Here is a 22,401-nt window from a genome sequence, read left to right as displayed (position 1 = left end):
CCTAAGTGCAGTACCTTACATTTCTCCATGTAGAAATTCATTTTGTTAGCTTTGGCCCAGTTTTCTAGTCTATTCAGGTCATTTTGAATTTTGATCCTGTCCTCTGGAGTATTAGCTACTCCTCCTAATTTGGTGTGATCTGCAAATTTGATAAGTATGCCCCCAATTCTGTCATCCAAATCATTAATAAAGATGTTGAATAGCACTGGGCCCAGGACAGAGCCCTGTGGGACCCCACTGGTCACTTCTCTCCAGGATGAAAAGGAGCCATTGTTGAGCATCCTTTGGCTTCAGCCGGTCAACTAATTACAAATACATGTAACAGCTACTTGGTCAAGTCCGCATTTTACTAGCTTATTTGCAAGAATGTCATGCGAAACTTTGCCAAAGGCCTTACTTAAATCAAGATATACTATATCCACAGCATTCCCTTCACCTACCAAGCTGGTAATTTTATCAAAAAAAGAGATTAGATCGGTCTGGCGTGACTTCTTTCTCTGAAACCCATGTTGACTTTTTGTGATTATGGAATTGCCTTCTAGATGTTCACAGACTCTCTGTTTAATGTTCTGCCTGTACAATGGGTATATCAATGGGTATATTGTCTACCTGATGGCACCATGGTTAGAACTTAGAAATGTTACTTTTGAAGTTCCTGCTGAGAGTCTTGATCTGACATTAAGTCAAGATTAATTTGGGAACTGATTCATAAAAATAAATTTTAGTTGAAGGTGAATATTCATTTTAGTGAAGATTGTGGCCTGAATGCTATTGTTAGGGCCAACTGAAGTAGGCACATTGAAGCAATGAAGGCCTGTTACAGACAGGCCAAAATAAAGCTGCTTCTAGTCACTTTGGAGGTATGGTATTTCAATGATGCATGCGTCCTAAGAGTCCAAAAGCCGCACCAAAGCCACGCTCCAATCCTAAGGACTGGAGTGCAGCTTTGGTGTGGCTTTTGGACTCTTAGGACGCATGCATCATTGAAATAACATACCTCCAAAGTGACTCGAAGCAGCTTTATTTTGGCCTGTCTGTAACAGGCCGAAATGTACATTTGTTGGTGTGTGTGTGCATACATGCCTTCAAGTCGCCTGGCAACTTATTGCAACTCCATGAATTTTACAGAGTTTTGTTAGCCAAGGAATCCTCAGAGTTGGTTTTGCTAGTTCCTTCCTATTAAATATAGCCTACAGCAGCTGGTATTCCATCCAAGTATTAACCAGGGCTGGTTCTGCTTGGTTTCTAGAATTAAACAGGATCTGGTGCTTTACCACTGATTTAATGGGTCAACTCTGTTCGAGACTAATAATAGGATTTAGGCCGATAGAACTAATTTTTTATTTCTAATTAAAAAAACAGACTATTAAAATTATTAAAAGCAACCAGTGCCATAAAAGAAGCAAATTAAAGTCACATGAAATAGTAATTGTTCCCCAGATCTTATGGCTGTTGAAGTTAAAACAATTAAAATGTTTACTTTTAGAACTGTTACAGAAGAATATAATGATTTATCACTAAGGCATTACTTTTTAAAAGATGAATCCCGAGTTCTGGTTGCATCAGAGCTTGAAACTAATATAACAGATGTTCAGGAACCTTGCTCAGCTGAGCCTGTCTGGACTTTACCAATTCAAAATGTATGCATGAATGCACAAACCCCTCTGCCAAAACAACAACAACAAACTGACCTCATAACCCATGTAAAACCATTACATAACAGAGGGAGAGTTTTTGGCTAAATGTTCTCCTTGATAACATGCTTTTATAGGAAATCTGCTCGCCAGGGAGCGATGATTCTCTGACGCACCTGGCATTCAGATACGCGCACTTCCTCCACCCTTTCAGGACCTTTCACAGACGTTTTAGCAGTGAATAGGGATCTGAACCCTGATCTCCAGAAGGATATATACTTTCGATATATCATGAGAAGACTTGATTCTTGGGAAAATACAGTAAAGCTTGACAAAATTTAAGGCATTAAGAAAAGAGGAAGAACACACAACAGATGGATTGATTCAGTCCAGGATGCTACAGCCCTAACTCTGCAAGACCTGAGTAAGGCAACTGATGTCTGGGGTATCTTGGAGATCTCATATTTACAGGTTCTCCGTAAGTCAAAGACATCTTGACAGCATAACATCAACAAATGTTAATATGGATGATCTGGTTCCCATTTGTGTGTGTGTGTGCATTTTTGATGCGGGATTTTCATGAAGACAGGTGCCTCTCTTGGCAATGTTATTCTATTTCAATTTTTTGAACAAAAATATCAAGCTCACCTTTGAATTGGGAAAGGACAAATTGCATTGCTGTTTATTTCTGCGGGTGACAAACCCCTTGTTCCCATGGGCAAAGGGCCGTTTGTTCTTTGCAGTTTTAGCAAAAATGTCTTGATCTTTTGGAATGAAATAAACATGACATTAACAAGAGCCAGTGAAAAACATTTCAAGACTCCACATCTGTTGTTGTGACAGCTTCTTTAGTTCCCTAATTGGGGTACTCAAGGTGAAGCTGATAATTTCCTCGTACCGCCCTGCTGAAAAATCTTACAAAGGTTGGGCAGAAAATGACAGCACAATTTTTGTTGTTTTCCTGTTCTTTTTAAAAATGTACGCCCTATAAAAAGTTAATAGAAAATTATAGCCTAGGTATTAAATTACAGATTTTGGAGGGGAAAACATTGAACAAAATAACTTTATTTGAGGCATAATTACTAGAAAACCTCCCCACTCCCCCATGCCACTTAATAGCACCTGAGCAAATCAAGATAAGTAAGGCTTAAAGCCAAGTATCTATTTATAGACCGCTGCTCAAATTACTTGGCAAACTTTTTTTAATTGAAGGAGTCTTCTGTTAGGTCCAGTGTTGTTAAGTGTTGCATGTCTCGCTATGTCTCACTATGTTATCCTTATTGCCTTGTCCCTGAGTTTTTGCAGGTTGTTAATATTGCAGCCGTCTTTCTTCCTAACACAGTTGGCCTCCACATTTGCTGCTTTGACTTTTACCAATTATTTGTGGATTGGATAAATCTACTCTCTTTTGGGCTGCATCCACACTGTAGAAATAATCCGGTTTGACACCACTTTAACTGCCATGGCTCCATGCTAGGGAATTCTGGGAAGTGCATAAACTATACCTCCCACAATTCCATGGCAAGGAGCCATGGCAATTAAAGTGGTGTCAAACCAAATTATTTCTACAGTGCAGATGCAGCCTAGGAATCTCTAGATCAGTGGTTCTCAACCTTCCTAATGCTGCAACCCTTTAATACAGTTCCTCATGTTGTGGTGACCCCCAACCATACAATTATTTTTGTCTCAGTTCCTAAGACCCCTGTGAAGTGGTTGTTCGACCCCCAAAGGGGTCGCAACCCACAGGTTGAGAACCACTGCTCTAAATCCTCCAGCACTATGCCAGTATTTGACCACAGAGGCACACTGGAGGACCTAGATATTCCTAGAGAAAACACTTCTCTAGGCATTTGTAGGCCTTCCAGTGCAATTCTGTGGTCAACTTCTGCCAGATGTTATCCATAGAATTTTGTTGGAGGACCTAGAGATTTTTAGAGAGGTGTTCCCTCAGGTGTTTTTAAAAAGTGTTGTAGTGATTTTCAGTCTCTTGGATTATTGTGATTATACCTGATTGTGTGTTTGTAAAAAAATTATTTTCTCTTTTTTGGTACAGTGTCCAGCTCTCTGTCCCCCTGGACCTCCAGGTCCACCAGGAGTACCAGGATTCAAGGTATAAAATCGTCTCTGGTGATTCAAACTGGGTGAAGTCTAATAAAGTTTTTCTTCTGGTGGTTCTGTTTTGCCATTGGCTTTCAAACAGAATAGTCTGCTCTGGATCAGATTTTTGCCTCTGCAGTGAGCTATTGTAGGAGAAAAGAGAGGAAGAAGTCCCATTGTATGAGTGGGCTTTGCTCATGTACTGTTACTTTCCATCCCATTCTCTCTGATTTTTGGATTAATCTTTTATCCATGGGAGTAGAAGTCAATACAATAGTGGACAGGTCTAAACCTGAATATAGGTTTTTCCAACCTGCATGCTGATGGCCGTGCTGTCTGAGGATGATGGGAGTTGGTGTCCTGCAAAATATGGTGTTGAAGAAGGTTATTTGGAAGATGGTAATCCAGCCCTTTAATCTGCCACTTCTGGACACAAGCCATATTTTTGCTAAAAACTGTTTTGTTTAAAACAGCTGTGAGACCTGCAATGTGAAATTCTGAGCATTGTTTTCCTGACTTTATTTTTAGGGGCATACTGGTCATAAAGGAGAACCTGGGGAAGTAGGCAAAGATGGTGAGAAGGTAATACATATATATTTTAAAAAGAAAATTATAGATTATGTTTCTAGGGGAGATGTCAAAGGAATTGTGTATTAAGCAAAAAGAGGCTGGAGTCAAGAGAACTTGAGGCTAAGCCTTGGTGAAGGTTGAATACACTCCAGTTAACTGATTAAGACCTTGTCCTCCTCAAAAAGGAACTCCTGGCAAATGATAAGGCATGCATCTTGAGTTACAAGAGAACCTGATGCTGTTCATTGTTCCATACACCAAATGGTGGACAGAAATACTGCTCAAATGCAAAAAAGCATTTGAGGCCTGTCTTAACAGCTGTGTAAAAGTTCATGTACAGTACTTGATTCCATAGCCCTAACTCAGGAGTCAGAATGGTGCAGCCCTTCAGGAGCTACTCAACTGCATGTCCCAGCAGCCCTAGCCAGGATAGCTAATGCTGAAGAATGCTGGGAATTGCAGCTCAACAATATGTGGAGAACAATACCATTGCAATCTGGAATAGTCAACTATCAGGAGTTCAGCAGCTGCATTGATTCCCCAGGGTACCTTGGAAAGCCATTCTCACCCCCCCCCCCCAAAAAAAAAAACCCTGAACATGTTTTGCCCTTAAATGCACCCCAACATGTCCAGGGAGGGGTGCTTGTGCCACATTTTTTTAACCTCTGGGGCATTTTAAAGCAAAGAGAGGCCTTTTTCCAACTTGAACTTCAACTTTCTGGTCATTTCATGTTGGATAAAAGATCTACTTTAGATCTAAAACAACTGAGCAGAAGGAACATGGAAAAATTGTTCCCACACTCCCTGGCTGTGCAAGACAAATGCCCCCTTTTTCTCCCTCAGCCTAAAATGACCTCTTAGACACAATGAACTACAAAGCACTTTATGAAAATGGAAAAAAAGAAGAAGATGAAATATGTATCCTCCAACTGTCCCCCTTTGGCACAGATAGTCCTTTATTATTGATAAAATCATCCCACTTCATCAACTGATTTTACAATGTCCCAGTTCCTCTCTCTTCCTCCAACTTCCCTCTTTGTCCTCATCTTTCTTCAGTTGCTGCAAACAGAGCTCAAACTGCAAAAGTAGATTGATCTCAATTTACTCGGGAAGGAGGAAATGAAAGGAGGAACAGGAATCTTGTCCTTCCCAGTAGGCTCAGGCAAAAGCAATGCTGTGTTCTCTCTTAGCCTGTGTGCCCCCCCCCCAATTACTTTTGCCATTTGGACCACATGCTGACATTCCTTGGCATATGTCTCCACTTTCATCTGTGAAATTTGGGAGGGTATGTCAATCAAAATTATTTCTTCTCTCCCACACTCAGGACTTCCACATCAGGACAATTTCTGGGCCAAATCTTAAGACAACCACTTATGATTTCAGAAGAAAGGTTCAGGTTATTGAGCATGATACCTTGAGCACAGAGTAACTCATGCAAATAAAAAATGAAAGTCTATGTAATAAGGAAAATATAGATACACACATTTTCTAAGGCAGTGCTTTCCCCCCCTCTCTCTGAGAACTGGAGGAGAGGAACCAGGTCATGAGATTTGGGGAACCTAACACATACTTACAGAGCTGTTTATAGATGCTGACAATACTAACCAATTTGTTGTTCTCTTTTTCTAGGGTCCACCTGGCCCCCCAGGTCCTGCAGGACCTCCAGGACCTGTTGGCTTGCAGGTAAAATAGAAAAAATGGTGTAATTCCCTGAATTATTTAAGCCTGGTTTCAATGAAAAGCTCTGATTCATTTCACTGCAATGACACTTAGACTTGATTATCTTTCTTTCTTCAGGGATCGCGAGGATTAAGAGGCCTCACTGGGCCAGTTGGACCTACTGGAGACAGGGTAAGTTTCCCACCATTTCCTTTTCGTTTTTCTTCATGTTAGGCATAACAATTGTCCAAAGCAGATTGTCTTTTCAACTTGTCTGGTGATAATTCCTTGTAATGTGTGGTTTAGCAGGGTAAACTTAGAACTCAAGTCTGACTTTCTGAAAAAAACTTTAGTAACTGGCCTTTGCTGAGCCACAACCTAGAATGTGGGACTCCAAGAGACACCTAATCCAAACCCCTGCCAGGCAGCAATACACAACTAAAGCAGGCCTGAGAGATGCCCATCCAATCTCTGCTTAAGGACCTCCAAGGGAGAGTCTACCACCCTTCAAGGCAACCCATTTTACTGTTGAACAGCCCTTACAGTAAAGACATCCTTCCAAATGTTTAGGTAGAATCTCTTTTCTTGTAATTTGAATCCATTGGTACCTGATATAGTCTCTAGAGCAGGGGTAGGCAACCTTTTTGAGCCGGGGGCCGGGTTGCTGTTCCTCAGACAACTGGGGGGCCAAAGCCAAAAAATAAATAATTAAAAAATTAAAAAAATAAATAAATAAACTGGGACAAAGTTAGGGCAAAAATGTCAAATGGAGGACATTTTTTTTAAAATGGAGGATGTGCGAAAAAATTTGCTGATTTTTTAAAAAATGTTAATATAAATGCATGTTTCTGGGGCTTCTATAGACAATTGCCCCCCTTGCCTGCCGCTTGCCCCCCTTGCCCGCCTCCTCCTGATAGGCCAAAGGCCCCATGCCTTCACGTGAGAGGCCAAAGGCTCTGGCGGCAATCGGCGGCAGGACCGGGGTGGGGCCAGTCCCAAGGCCTTGCCGGGCCGCATCTGGCCCGCAGGCCGTAGGTTGCCTACCCCTGCTCTAGAGCAACAGAAAACAAGCTTACTCCATTTTCTTCATGACATCCCTTAAGATACGTATTTAAAGCTAGTATCATGTCAACTTTGTCTTCTCTTCTCCAGGTTAAGCGTACCCCACTCTCTTAGTCATTTCTATCTTCTATCTTAGCACTCTCCTATCTGCAACACTGGTTTAATCATATCCGGGGAGCCATATTGGCCATATAGCAAAGCATAAAATCCACAAAAGAGTTCCTTTATTGGGCCAACCAAAATGCAAAGAATATATGTTGCAAGCTTTCAAAGTGCCACTGGCTTCTTTATCAGACAAAAGTGTAAAAATAATACAGGAGGAAAAAAATTGACAATGTTAGTCATAGGCCTGCAATTTGTCAAGATGTTGGTGTTCTGTGTATGGAGGGATATCTGTGCAGCCAGAACATCCTCCATCTGGCCATGTAGTAATGGGGGACAAAGCATTTTAAAGTCCAGGAAATTTAAATTCCATTAGCAAAACAAAAAATATTTCCTATGGAATCTGGGTATAATCATAGTAGATTACTTTCTCTGGAAGTTGTGAGATAACATTTGTGTCATGCTTTGTACAGTGGGCATCTTTACCTTTTAACAACAGCTTCTTTGCTGCAGATGGTTGTATTTTTGAGACAAAGATTATATAATGCTGTTTTCTTATTTTCAGGGATCCATAGGTTTCAGAGGGCCACCAGGAATCCCAGGGCCTCCAGGAAAAGCGGTATGTAGATTATTTTTTCATAGCAGGTCTTTCTAAATCATCAGATATAGGGGTCATTTTAACCCAGTAGAACACGTGGTATAGTGGTTTGAGTGTTTGATTAAGACTCTGGGAAACCTGGCTTCAAGTCTCACTTGGCCATGGAAATCCACTTTGTGACCATGAGCAAGTCTCACACTCTCAGCTTCAGAAGAAGCAGTGGCAAACCTCTTGAAACAAATTTTGCCAAGAAAACCCTGTGATAGGTTTGCCATAAGTTGGATGCAACTTGGAGGCATTTAATAACAAGACACAACATAAGCCAGTGTCAGACCATAAGTTTACATGTATGAAGTCACAAGCTTATTGTCTTGTTAGACCAGTCTTTGGCATATCATTTGCCTATTACTTTAGAAAACTGTTATGAGTTGTTCTCATAACACAAGATAGGAGGAAGATCAACTTATTTGAGATGTGGGGCTGGAGAAAAGTGCTGAGGATGCCATGGACAGCCAAAAGGACAAACAAATGGGTCCTAGAGCAGATCAAGCCAGAAAGGTCCCCGGGAGCCAAGATGACAAGATTTATACTGTCATACTTTGAAGTTACAGGAAAGTAGATTTCAATTTATAAGAGCCAGTGCACCATAGTAGTTTGAATGTTGGACTATGACTGGAGACCAGGGTTCGATTCCCCACTTGGCCATAACACTTACTGGATAACCTTGGGCAAGTCACACTCTCTCGGTCTCTGGGGAAGGCAATACTAAACCTCCTCTGAAAAATCTTGCCAAGAAAACCCCATGATACGTTCACGTTCGGGTTGCCATAAGTTGGAAACGACTTGAAGGCACACAACAACAACAACAACAACAAAAACAACAACAACAGGTTTCAATTGAACATTAGAAGAAATTTGTTGACAGTAAAAAGTGGCTCAGCAATGGAACCTATTGCCTCGAGAGGTGGTAGGGTCTCCCTTCTGTGGACGTCTTCAGAAAGAAACTGGAGAGCTGTTTCCTGGGGATGTTTTCGCTTAAGATCCTGCATTGAGCAGAGCATTGCACTCAGTATCCCATGAGACCCCTTCCAATCGTATGACTAGTCATCTTGCCTTTTAGGGATAGTTCAGGCTTGATGTGCTCTTCAATCCATTTATTTGGCAGTCCATGCTGTCTGCAGAACTCTACTCCAGAATTGCATTTCAAATTAAGATTTCATTCATACCAAGTAAATATTAGGTTTATACCTAAACAAAAGCAATGTGCAAATCAAACCCTGGTTCAGACAAAAGGAGAGAGGAGAAGATGATGATGAAGAATGCTTTCTTCCTTATTATTTCAGGGACCACGTGGAGACAGAGGACCTCAAGGTTTCCGAGGGCCAAAAGGAGATACTGTAAGTATAATGGCAGTCTAAATATAATGGATTCCAAGTCCCTGCAGCCCAAGCCATCATAGCCCAAGGTGAAGAATGCTGGGGGTAGCAGTCCAACAACATCTGAGGGGCCACACAGTCCCCACCTCTGTCCTAAAATATGGCTTTTTAAAAGATATATAGCTTTCTGTCAAGACACAGCTTGCTTCTATAGCATTCGTTGCCACTTTAAAGAAGGATTCTGAAGAGGATTTTTTTCTCTTGCGCTTCAGTATTTACCTTGAACAAGACCCTCTTTGTTTCATCTGATAGGATTTCATTGGCTATTTATACTGAAGAATTTCTTCCTTTCTATTTCTAGGGTAGGCCTGGACCAAAAGGAACACTGGGGACTGCTGGGCCCATAGGAGAACCTGTAAGTCCTTCTTGAAGATAAAAAGAAAGAATATGAAACAATTTTTTAAATTTCTATGAAAGGAAAATTTTATAAGGAGCAGAATTTTTATTCCCACCTACTTCCATAGCTACATTCTGTCACATCACCAGGGCAAGGATGGATCTCTGTGCACCTTTCTCCCTGTAAAAGAAGCTTGTTTAAACTGGATTTGCCCCTGAACACCTTGTATAAAGCAGAACTTGAAAATCTGTCTGACTATCTATCATTTATCATATCTCCAGCCACTGGCCATATAGTCTGAGGGATTTGGGGAATAGTTGTCCAAAGCAGGAACTTTTCCAGGCATTTGTACAAAGGGTCTTTGGGTCATATAGGGCAAACATTCCTGTGTCACTGGTTTAAGTCATTTGTTCGTTCCATTCATCTGTTTAACATGTTATTCTGTGTTGCTTTCAGGGCATGCCTGGAAAAGATGGGAGAGATGGAACCCATGGACTCGATGGTGAGAAGGTTTGTAGTCCTGTTTTTAAAAAAACCTGTCTGAAAGAGGCACTTAGGGCTTCAATACCTGTCTGAGTGACTTGGAGCCATGGCTAATACTAGCCAGCCTCTAGTTGTCCCTGGGCTGCAGGCCACAGTTAAGATAATCATCTCCTGTTTGTATCAAGGCATTTCCCCTAGCTGGATTTTGCTGCTTTGACATCATGCCCAACCTAGCCAGATAGAGATCTACAAATCTCTGGGTTTTTGTGGTAGTAGATCTGTGTTCAATGATCACAAAGCAGAGAAGTGGAACTTGGAGCTCATGGGCTCAATTTGTTCTACAGAGATACCCAACCTATGCTGCAGGCGTCTGTGGAAATCTTCAGGTGCATGTCCCTCCTCCTGCCCCATAGAAGTTCTGCCTCAAAAGCTTCAAAATGGGGCAGTTGTGGGTATGGCAGTGGCAGAGAAGGAAAGGGCTTGAATCCACTAGATCCAAAACCCTCGCAACTACCAGCCCTGCCCCAGAACCAGAGCTTGGAAAAAATACTTCTTCACTATGGTCTCTGTGACTCACACAGTTGAGTTATCCTGTGCCTTCACAGTGGACCTTTGAAACATGAATAAGTTTTAGCCCAGAAATGTGACATTTATAAGCTCTATCCAAAAAGAAGGGAAATTTAGACATGCCTCAGAACTTTGCTAACTCCTCCTCTGCCTCTGGTTGAAATAGACCCTGCAATAGTGCCAAGATGACAGAAATCAGCTCCGCCTGTACTTCTGTTCTACTGGGTTTAGATAGAGCCTGTAGGGAGGGCACATATCATCTATCAAGAGTCTTGTCCTTGGGACTCCCTTACTGCCACTGAATGCATTTATTGATAGTCTCTCTTGAATTGTATCTACACTTCATAGAACCCCAAAAGAGTCAGGGAGACCAAGAGCAATCCTGATTGTTGGATGATTCAGAAATGCCATTTTAAAAAACTCTGCAAATATGAAATATGCATTAAATTGTCTGAATTTTTCTTGATTATTGCAGTGTGATTTTTGTCTCACACCACTAATAGTTTCACTTGTCCCTATTTGTTTTAGCAGATATATTGTATTTATGTAGTGCTTTGTAGCCAACATTGTGACATAGTGAAATAAAACTAATCTGAGTCTGAAATTATTCTGCATTCCTAGTGGGGTTTTTTTTTTAAGTGAATAATTTGGTAACATGATTATACTATTTTTAGGGTTCATTCTCTCCAACTGTGGTAGTAGATAAAATAATTAGTGATTTCTCCAGGAAAATGCCCATAATAACATCTTGGTCTTCACAGGGTGATGCTGCTCGTTTTGGTGTTCCTGGAGAAAAGGGACCAAATGGACTACCTGTGAGTATATTTCCATGAAAATCAGAACAAAAGTCTTACATGTTAAGCATATCCATTAAGTGAAGAAAGATGAATGAAGGCATGGCAGCCTTGGAATTCTTGTTACATGCTTACTTTTTACTGTTCCCACATCTTATCCTGTTGGTTCAGTTAGACATTTTAGAATTCCACAGTTTAAACATTGATCTGTTGGTCATGGTTTGGTTTCGATCTGGAAGTAAACATGCAAACAGATGGCCTGTGGTGTGGGTCTGAAGGAATTTAGGGAGCCCAGTCTAGGAACCCTGTGTATGTGGAGATTCTGGTTTCCTTTCAGGTGAAGGACCTGAGTACTTTATTCTGCCATACTATACCTGTGGCATTCATTATTAATTGATCACAAGGAACCACTTGTACCAACCACTTTGTCTCAACTTGGGGCATGTCCACACAGGCCATTTACACCAGTTTGCCCACCTTCACATCACCATGTCCATCCTTCACTTAAATCAGATTTAAAAGACTTATGTTTTTCTGCAGAGCATTCTGGAGGGATGCGCTAGTGAGTGCCTCATTTTTTTACTTCTAAGGGAGCAACCCACAGCTGTAGTGCTGGGTGGCACACTGGCATGTCATATAAGCAGCTGCCCAGTATCACTCCAGAGTGTGGAGATAATGGGAGGAATTCAGGGCACTTTAGGGGCCAGAATACTCTGGGAGCAGCCAGGAGTATTCTAGCCAATGTAGCCCAATTCCTGATCACCTGTGAATCTCATCCAGCCCTAATCTGTAACATCTTGCTTGTTGCTATATTGCTAAATATACTATTGTTTCCTTTGGTTAGGGGAAGAAAACAGTATGTAGTGTTTTAAGAAACTGAGTATTCTTTTTTAAAAAACAAGTTTTGTTTTGGTTTCGTTTCCCATTGGCTTTTCATGTGTTTTAACCATGCATTGTTTGGGGAATACTAAAGAGTCAATTAAATTTCTTACTAGTTTCTTGTTGTTGTTGTTGTTTTAATATATTGGTGACATTTTTCTCCCCCACGTCAGGGTTTACCTGGAAGTGCAGGAATGAAAGGTGAAAAAGGTCAGCCAGTAAGTAACTTCTCATATTTCTCAGCTTCTGATTTGTAAATTATGAAAAGATCTTCCATGGAAGGAATATTAGGGATGGATGGCAGTTGCCGTATATGTAAGTTGACCTGATGTATACGTGAAGGGTAGGTTTTGGGGCCAAAATTAGGGATTTTGATATGACCCATGGATAAGTCAAGGATAAAACTTAAGGTCATGCAATAAAGGATCTAAAGAAGGAAGAAAAGGAAAACAATGCCAAAAAACTTAGAAAATTCCAGCAGGCATAATTGTTGGTGCTCACCCTAAAGGCTGGATGGATGAGAGAGTAGAGGGGGGTCAGCGCTTGCAGAATATATTACACTCTTGACTTTTGCCAGGGGATGGCTCCTTTTATAATATGAGTTAAAATATAGTACTCATATTGACTCGTGAATGTCAACTCTGTTTTTTGAGGTCAGTTTTTGGACTAAAATTTATACACTTATACATGAGTATAAACAGTGGGTCTACTTTCTTCCAGATTAATTTTTTTTAAATGTCTCAAGTTATTTCCACCAAATGTATAAAGACATTTGTAAATTTTGTAACATTCTTATTTTAAAAGTACATTAAATCAAGTATAGTAGGAAGCACTTCCTGATGGTGAGAGTGTTTGGTAGTGAAACAAGAGTGTTTCAGACAATGGCATGCTCTTCTTTGTTGGAGTTTTATAAACAGGGGTTGGATGGCTACCTGTCGAGGCTACTTTGGCTGTAGATTTCCTGCATTGGAAAGAGGTTAGATTAGATGACCCTTGGGATCCCCCTCAAGGCAACAGTTTTGTGAGCCTGTGAAAAGAGATGCTTCACCTGTCCCTAGAGAGGATGCTGTATGCTATCAAGAACTGTCCTAGATAGCCACCTAGAGTCACCTGGTGGTAATGCAAAAATAGTGCCCCATGTCATCTGCTTTGGACATGCAAGCAAAGGAAACAGGGCTGTTTTTCATTTGACTATATGTTCCATTTTTTAAAAGAAAAGAAAATGTAGACTTACAGAAATTCCTTTCCTTTTTCCCTTTTCCTCACAGGGCAATACTGGAGAGATGGGAGAATCCGGTCCTTCAGGAGAGCCAGGTATACCTGTACGTATCTCATCTATGCATGGATTATGTCTGTTGATAACCCTTTGTTTAGGAAGGGGAGAGGTATAAATAACACAAAGGACAACCAATTGGCAAGAAAGAAGGCCACAACTTTATTGAATGCAGCAACAAGTAAAAGAGGGTTGGCCCAAAAGCATGAGGTCTGGATCTGACATCGACCAACCCGCATTGGTCAATGAACCAAAATGTCTGGTCACAGCCAGGCTTCAGGATGACAGAGGGGTAACCGGCCTAAAGTGTGTTCACCACTTAATGAGCCAGCTATGTGCATAAATGCATCTTTGCCCCATGTCACTGGGGAATGCTGAATTGATGTCACCCTCGTTAACCCTCAGCACCCCCAGGACCCAGTGGGACTCCTGATCCAGTGCTCCACAGCACAGGAAGCCAAGCCCATCAGATGCAAGACCTATACTGCTGCCACCGAAGGGCGCCTCTTATGAAAGTTGTGACAAAGAGCACAAGCCTAAACAAGGGAGGGAGGGTGGGGAGCTGGCTGAGAATGGTGCCGAGAGTCGGCGTGGCAAGGGCCTAAATAGGCCTGGCAACCAATGGATGGTCAGGAAGCTGGGGTGGGCCCAGGCCCACCGCCCCGGTCTCCCAGCCACCCAGCCAATCAGGAGCCATGGTTCCACCACACAGCCAATCAGGGCCACTTCTGCCCTCGCAAGGGAGACTGGGAGTTGAAGTCCCCCAACCTGGAAGTGGCCCAGCGGCACAGCACGGCGCTTCCCTTCCACTCCCAGGGGAGTCTGGGAACTATAGTCCATGCCCCACATGGACCAGAAGCACCACCGCCACACCTCTGTGCCCCAGGCAATCCGGCCTGGCTTCCCTCCCCAGTAGCAACTGGACCAGCCCGATGAGTCGGATGGTCCCATTTGTTTAATTTTTTGTTGTAGCCACTGATGATGAGCAAATGCTCATCGCTGCCTATTCCAAAACTCTGAAAGTTACTTTTAAAAAAGTAATTAGTTGACATTTCAGTTCCAAGGTCCTTGAAAACAGTCACTGCAGGTTGTTTTTTTAAGATGACTCTGATTTTCTATTACTCCAAAGTGACAGAAATAATTACTTTTGAGTTAGTTATTTTTTTAAAAAATACTACAAGCCACTGGCCTGTAGTAAGAAACAACCTAAGTAGTGATGCTATCCCCCATAGTTGCAAAAGTAACTAAAACAGAGTTGTTATTATATCGCTAAAGGAGTAAAATTATCACTCGTAGTTGTTATAATGTAACTTAGCTGTACAGGTTGAGTCTCCCTTATCTGGAATTCTGAAATCCAAAATACTACAAAAACCAAAAAGAACTTTGTGGGTGGCTGAGATAATGATGGTTCAGTGTACACAATCTTTGTTTCATGTGCAAAATTATTTAAACTATTGTGCATAAAATTCTCTTCAGGCTATGTGTATAAAGTATATATGAATGTAAATGTCTTTAGGTCCCACAAAATAGAGGTACATATTCCAAAAGAAGAAGAAATCCCAAACACATCTGGTCCCAAGCATTTTGGATAAACGAGACTCAACCTGTGCCTTGATTACTGGAAAAACAAAATTAATTAGAAGTGGCTTGTTAATTCTACTCTCTACCCACAGCATTTATGGGGCAGCATACTACGCATGAACTTTGAGGCTGGCCAGTTTATCAGTATGCCACAAGTCAAGTGACACTGTTTTCATCTTTTCAGGGAGAGCGTGGTATCCCTGGAGAGAGAGGTGACCCTGGCCCAAGAGGATCTTCTGTAAGTATAGTCCCAAAGATATAAATAGTCCATAGGGGAAAATTCATCCTAAAGCAGGACATAATCTGGACAAGAAATCCATATTGTTGCTGCTGTTTTTTATACATTTCTTCATTCTATGCTACATTGCCTCCAAGATCAAGGGAGCGGACATGGTGATCCTTCCCATTTTTTATAATCACAACAGGCCTGTGAGGTAGCTCCAGCTGAAAGATAGAGAGAAAGAGAATGAGAGATTGGCCCACAGCCATCCAGTGAGCTTCATTGTTGCATGGAGATTTGAATCCAGTTCTCCTTACTCCTGGTCCAATACTCTCAACCACTACATCAGACCAGCATAGTGTTTTGCAGGCTGAAAGAAAGCAGTTCTCTGCTCCAAAGAGTCTACAGTATCTTCTTCCAGAAATGATTTTCAGATCCTAAATTGTGGAAGGAAGATGTAACAGTGGAGTTCATCCCAGTGCTCCATCTCTCCTTCTCCCAGCACACACTTGTCTTGTTCTTCGTATGTTTATTGTTATTGTTTGTGTATGTGTTTGTGTAAGTGCTTTCAAGTTGCCTTGTTGACATATATTATTATTATTATTATTATTATTATTATTATTATTATTATATTGATCCCATTAATTCCGTAGGGGTTTCCTAGGCAAGGAACACTCAGGGTGCATCTACTCTGTAGAAATAATGTAGTTTGATGCCACTTTAACTGTCATAGCTCCATTCTACCAAATCCTGGGATTTGTAGTTTGGTGAGGTGTCAGCCCTCTTTGGAAGAGAAGGCTAATGACCTTGTAAAACTAAAAATCCTAGGATTTCAAAGGATGGAGCAACAGTACTTAAAGTGTTGTCAAACTGCATTATTTCTACAGTGTAGATGCAACCTCAGAGTTCTTAGCCACCACCAAAATTTGTATTAGTGTAGAAGAGAGTCAAACATGATCATTTTTCAACTGTGGCCTGCTTCTTGGATTCATTCATATCATGGCATTAAGCAGCCACTGTAATTCAAAGCCTTAACACAAGATGTTTGCTTTTCACATTATGTCTAATGAGTGCTAGGCTCACAGCATGAGGTGCAGGCTTTGTTTTGTTTTGTTGTAATCTTATTTCCGTTTCTTCATTTTTAAATAATAATAATAATAATAATAATAATAATAATAAAAGAACCATACAGGGCACTGAAGCTGATTTCTCAGAAATGCCCCCAGGCTAGTGATCAAGTAGCAGAATGAGACATTAGGTTCGCATGACTAGTTTGCTTAGTTTCCAAGGGGAAGGAAGCAGGCATTTTAAAATACACACACACACACACACAATATTTTGCCTCTTCAGCCTTTACAACAAATCCAGAGAAGAGCGGGAACCAAGGCTAATTGGAGAAAGACAAGAAAATAAGTCAAAACAGTATGATGTTGTGACTGCTATGTATTAGACATGGTGTGCTCTTGGATTGTTTTCTCTTCAGTACCAAAAATAGAATGCATAGATTTGACATATTAATTCTTCTCCTGTTTGGCTCTTCACGTTCTTCCAAGATAGGTTGTGTATGTGTGTGTGTGTGAGTGACCTCAGCCCTCAATTTCTATGATATGTCCTGGAAACAACATCTAGGACACAGGCAAAATGTGGACATTCAGAGCACCTAGTCCATCTGGTAGATCTGCGGTAGACAACATTTAAGGGTCTAGGGGCCTTTTTTGCTTTCCCCTAGACTTTATACCTTCCTTCCAATATTCCTTAACTCCAACCACAGTGAAAAAAGTACCCCCTCAGCAATTTTTTTGTAGACCAGGGTTCAAATTCCAGCTCAGCCATGGAAACCCATTGGATGGCCTAGGGGAAGGCAATGACAAACCCACTCTGAAGAAACTTGCCAAGAAAACCCAGGAATAGGTTTGCCTTAGGGTTGCCATAAGTCGGAAACAACTTGAAGGTATACAGCAACAACAGCAGCAGTTTTTACAAACCAAAAGTTAATGGATGGTTACTTCATGATTCTAAAACCTGATACGTGGCCTAAAAACAAGCCAGGAGTTACATATAAATGGCCATTTGCCCACCCCAGAAGCAGCTAGGGAGACAGTCTGCCATTGGGGGTGGGGGGGTGGGAACATTTTTCAGCACGTGGTGCAAGTTAGAGTGATCCTTGGCAGGGTTAACCTTCCACACTCCTGGCAAGAGTGAGAGGGGTAGACAAAAGGTTTGGCAGCTTGAAAAACATCTAAAATTCAAAATAAAGTCCAGTGTAGATTCAACAGCCCACTGATTTGGGAGCAACACCACAGATTTTCCTGGAGGTAGAGCCAGCCTAGTTTGAGTGGTGGATTACAACTACAAGATACCAGGGTTTGAATCCTTGCTTGGCCATGAAAACCCATTGGGTGATCATGAGCAAGACTGCATCTGCACTGCAGCAATAGTGCAGTTGACAGTGTTTAAACAGCCATGGCCCAATGCTATGGAATCCTGGGCTAGAGCATTGCCTTGTCTGTAAGTGTATTCTTTGTTAATTAGTCTTGGTGTGCTTTTTTTAAAAAATGTGAATGGTGTACTCTCATGCATAATGCCATCACCAGGGGCTACACCTTGTAACATCACCCTTGACGCATCACCAAGGAGTAGTGTCCGGGTCTCAGACTTTGGCCCTGAAATCTCAGAGCCTGGGATAGACCTGGCCTTACAACCATATTCACTGCTGCCTGAGTTCAACAAGGTTTGTGAGCTGCAACTCTAGCACCTGCTCCTGACAGAACCATGACCCAAGTGCACTGCCCACCATCTCTCTCCTCACTTCTGGCTTATTTGGTGCACCTACAGTGTGAAAGCATAACACATATGCAGAATTCCCTGAGACTTGGTGCCCTGAGACCTAACTACACTAATCACAGACCAGGCTCCAAGGGCTGTTGCAGTAGCTGTTGCATAATTTCAGAATTGGCACAAGGGTAGTATCTGGTACAGTTTCTTTTAATTGTGCAATAAGTTGCACAGCTAGTTTTGAAAATGATTCAACAACCTATTGTACCATCTCTTGTGCAACTGATTATACAACAGTGCAATCCAAATGCAACTCTACTAGCAGGGATTTTCATTCTGGACCCCCTGGATATGAACAACTACAGGCGTGTTTCTTTGCTGCCATTTTTGGGCAGGGTAATCGAGAGGGCGGTTGCTCTTCAGCTCCAAGCTGTCTTGGATGAAACCGATTATCTAGACCCATTTCAAACCGGCTTCAGGACAGGCTTTGGGGTTGAGACTGCCATGGTTGCCTTGACTGACGATCTGCGTCTGAGCATCGACAGGGGTAGTGTGACCCAGTTGGTGCTCTTAGACCTCTCAGCGGCTTTCGATACGATAGATCACAGCATCCTCCTGGAACGCTTGGGGGGATTAGGTATCGGAGGCACTGCATTGCAGTGGTTCCGGTCCTACCTCTCGGGCAGGTCCCAGAGGGTGCTGCTTGGGGACAGTAGCTCCAGAAAGAGGGCGCTCCTTTGTGGAGTCCCTCAGGGAGCTATTTTGTCCCCAATGTTGTTTAACATCTATATGAAGCCGCTGGGTGAGATCATACGGAGTTATGGTGCTGGGTGCTATCAGTACGCTGATGACACCCAAATCTATTTCTCCATGTCTCGTTCGTCGGCCTCGAATTCTAATGGCATCTCTTCTCTCAATGAATGTCTTCGGGCGGTAATGGGCTGGATGAGGAAAAACAGATTGAAGCTGAATCCGAACAAGACGGACGTGCTCACGGTAGCGGCCCCGAAACCAAGAATTGGGTTGCAACCACCAGTCCTGGACGGGGTCACACTCTCCTCTAGTGACTGCGTTCGCAGTCTGGGGGTGCTCCTTGACTTGTCGCTCCTGATGATAGATCAGGTTAATGCGACGGTCAGGAGCACCTGTTATCAGCTTCGGCTGATACGCCAGCTGCGCCCTTTTCTGGAAGTAAGGGATCTCGAGACAGTTGTGCACGCGCTGGTAACCTCACGCCTTGACTTCTGTAATGCGCTCTACATGGGGCTACCCTTGTGCCTGGTTCGGAAATTACAGCTGGTTCAAAACATGGCAGCCAGGCTTGTGTCAGGAACATCCAGAAGGGACCATATCACTCCGGTTTTGAGGTCCCTCCACTGGCTGCCTATTGGTTTCCGGGCCCAGTACAAGGTGTTGGTTATTACCTTTAAAGCCCTAAATGGCTTGGGTCCAAGCTATCTCAGAGACCGCCTCTTCCCATACAATCCTCCCCGCGCTCTCCGGTCCTCTGGGAGGAACTTGTTGCAGCCTCAAAAATCGAGGCTTGCGGCGACCTCCCGGAGGGCTTTCTCTGTTGTCGCCCCTAGGCTCTGGAACGGCCTGCCGGATGAGATCCGTCAATTAACATCTTTGGACAGCTTTAAAAAGGCTGTCAAGATGGATCTCTTCAGGCAGGCCTTCCCAGACTGAAATATCCCGGCCTCAGGATCTCAGGATTCCCCCCTCCTCAGTAATGTCTCCAAAGCCCCCTTTTCTTTAGAACTGAAGTTGCAGTGGTTTATTGGTTGGTATTATTTTGTTTAATTTATTGTTATTTTAACTAGTTATTGTGGTTTTAAATTAGATATGTTGTTTAATAACTTTTTAAGGGGGGAGGGAAATATATTGTTTTTATGCTGTATGTTATTTTAATGTTGTAAACCGCATGGATTGGTTCGCCACAGGGCGGTATATAAATAAAATTTATTATTATATTATTATTATTATTCCACTAGTATGATTTTGGATTTAGGACCACATGACTAAATAAAAGCAGCCATTTTCTTTTCTCCTCCTCCTCCTTGTTCTTGTTTTTGGGAAAACGTGAAGCAAACAGGATTGTAGGGAACATGGAAGAAAATCACATTTAAAATTCCACCATGGCAATAAGGTCTGGGAGAAAACAAAGCAGACTTTAAGAAAGTTCATAATGCCATGGCTGTATATTAAATGCTTGGCAGGTGATTTGCTGAAAGGAAGCCTTGCAAAAGATGGAATAAAGTTGTTTTTAAACTGATGAATTCCTCATCACTTAACAAAGCTTCTCTTAGGAGTCTGCCATTCAACATTAGGATTGTCAGCATGAAAACTGGAGACAGCTCTGTCCCTTTAAAGATTGGACAGCAGGGAAAACTTCAACAGGTGTTGCTTGCTACCTAGTTTGTAACAAGTGGCACCTGGTGAAATTCCCTCTTACAACCATTGAAGGTATATCAGCTGTGTTCAGTTTTCATTCTGGCAATCTGACATAAACTCTTTGAAGATTTACAGTTATGTTTGACAAATTCATCTATGCAGATTGGTCGGGAGGAAGAAAGATGCTGCATGGTTGATATGAATATTCTTTCATCTCTGTCTCTTGATTTTCTCTCTCATTTTTCCCCCAGGGAGCAATTGGACTACAAGGCCCCATGGGAGCACCAGGTGTGAGAGGTTTCCAGGTCAGTCAAAAAGCAGCCCCAACAAGTTTGAACAAGGTTGAAGAACCTTTCCCTAGTTGGCACCAAGTGTGGCACATTTTGGGAACTGCTCTGGCGATAACTAGGTCTCACAAAATAGAACACCCCCCCCCCCCAAAAAAAAAAAAAACCCTATGTACATCTTATTTTCTGGCCCAGCTCAAGCCTTCAGACTTGGAGCATGGATGGATAACTGTTCTTCTAGAAAGCGGGAGGTTAAGAGTTCAATCCCATTCTGGAAGTAACAAGGCAGAAGCTGATGTTGTTTTGGCCTGATGGTGCACTGGTTAAATGCCTGTATTGCAACCACTCACTCACAAACTGCAAGGTTGCGAGTTCAGTACCAGCCAAGTGCTCAAACTTGACTCAGCCTAGCATCCTTCTGAGGTTCCTAAAATGAGTACCCAGCTTGTTGGGGGCAACTAGCTTACACATTATAAGCTGCTTAGGGAGTGCTTAAGAGCACTGATAAGCGGTATAGAAATGTACTTGCTATTGCTATTCCACTGGCAGAAATGTGCTGATCCACTCTGGCCAGGCCTTGTACCCTGCAAGGTGCATCCCAAAGATACTGGCCAATATTACAGATCAGCAACTTAGTTACTCATATTCAGCGAAGAAGCATCTTCTGACTCAACCAACCTACCTTAACAGCTACCAACGGCTTCAAGTAGTGGGGCTGATGGGTCTGTTCTCCTGTCAAACAGGGTAGTTGGGGAGTGGGAATGGGGTCTGTTCTGTCAAATAGCAGGCTGATGTTTCCATTCCCTTCCTGTCAGCAATTCCAGTGTGACAAACAGAAGCACTGGAATTGTAGCAGTTCCTTCTTGCACCATTAATCATTGATGGGAGCAGAATGGGAAATGTCATTTTGCAGCACCCCAATCAACTGTTGCCCAGTGGCATCCCCATCGCTGTTGTCACCTGTTGCAGGGGGCTGCCGGGGGGGGGGGGGTGGCAGCAGCCAAAAAGATGCATTTGCTCCTTCTCCTTTACCACTGCACTGGCCTTCTTATGAGGAGACTTTTGACGCCATAGCAAAGGAGGGGTGGGTGCACTCAGCATTATCATTCATCATGGCAGCAGTGGCTTCTTTGTGAGGAAACCTTTGTCCCAGCAGCAAAGCAAGACCAGGCGCACCTGACTTTCACTGTCTGGCCTCCCCTGAGGAGACCGTGGCCACCACTGCATACCCCAAAGGGGGTACGTTCACCCCTTGTCACTCCAGAGTGGTTGGAGGGCCAGATTGGTGTTACCCTTCTTCTGGGGTATCACTAGGTATGGGCCACACAGTGATCTCCCCTATTGACACCACTGATGCCACAATCAATGTGAATACCCAACAGTTATGATTGCATAAGTCCACTTTATGCACTTGTAACTGCTCAACATGATGCCAGTCACAGCAAAGAGACCTGAGTTCTATCTCAGTACATACACTACGACCGCAACCATAGCTTCTGCTGTTGCTGCAACCACTACTGCCACCACCTCCTCCTTCTCCTTCTTCTTCTCCTCTTCCTCTATTTTATTTAAAGAATCATAAAATCATAAAGTTGGAAGAGACCACAGCAGCCATCCAGTCCAACCCCCTGACACACAGGAACACAGAATCAG

At 42.6% G+C, this 22,401-nt stretch overlaps 1 protein-coding gene across 1 annotated transcript in view; it reads left to right on the top strand.

Annotated features, from left to right (window-relative positions):
* The window catches only part of COL9A3 (collagen type IX alpha 3 chain), a 76,112-nt gene that overhangs the window by 34,404 nt on the left and 19,307 nt on the right, over positions 1-22,401 (top strand). The window contains exons 11-23 of the mRNA XM_089513650.1: positions 3,688-3,744; positions 4,260-4,313; positions 5,931-5,984; positions 6,099-6,152; positions 7,690-7,743; positions 9,066-9,119; positions 9,460-9,513; positions 9,952-10,005; positions 11,307-11,360; positions 12,392-12,436; positions 13,487-13,540; positions 15,257-15,310; positions 20,713-20,766. Coding sequence (XP_089369776.1) covers positions 3,688-3,744; positions 4,260-4,313; positions 5,931-5,984; positions 6,099-6,152; positions 7,690-7,743; positions 9,066-9,119; positions 9,460-9,513; positions 9,952-10,005; positions 11,307-11,360; positions 12,392-12,436; positions 13,487-13,540; positions 15,257-15,310; positions 20,713-20,766 — 696 coding nt within the window. The remainder of the gene's footprint in view (positions 1-3,687; positions 3,745-4,259; positions 4,314-5,930; positions 5,985-6,098; positions 6,153-7,689; positions 7,744-9,065; positions 9,120-9,459; positions 9,514-9,951; positions 10,006-11,306; positions 11,361-12,391; positions 12,437-13,486; positions 13,541-15,256; positions 15,311-20,712; positions 20,767-22,401) is intronic.

The sequence above is a fragment of the Sceloporus occidentalis genome, unplaced genomic scaffold (genome assembly GCF_023333645.1).
Source record: "Sceloporus occidentalis isolate IW3139 unplaced genomic scaffold, rSceOcc1.0.p SCAF_3, whole genome shotgun sequence".
Classification (NCBI taxonomy): Eukaryota; Metazoa; Chordata; class Lepidosauria; order Squamata; family Phrynosomatidae; genus Sceloporus; species Sceloporus occidentalis.
This window is presented reverse-complemented; position numbering and strand designations above follow the sequence as displayed.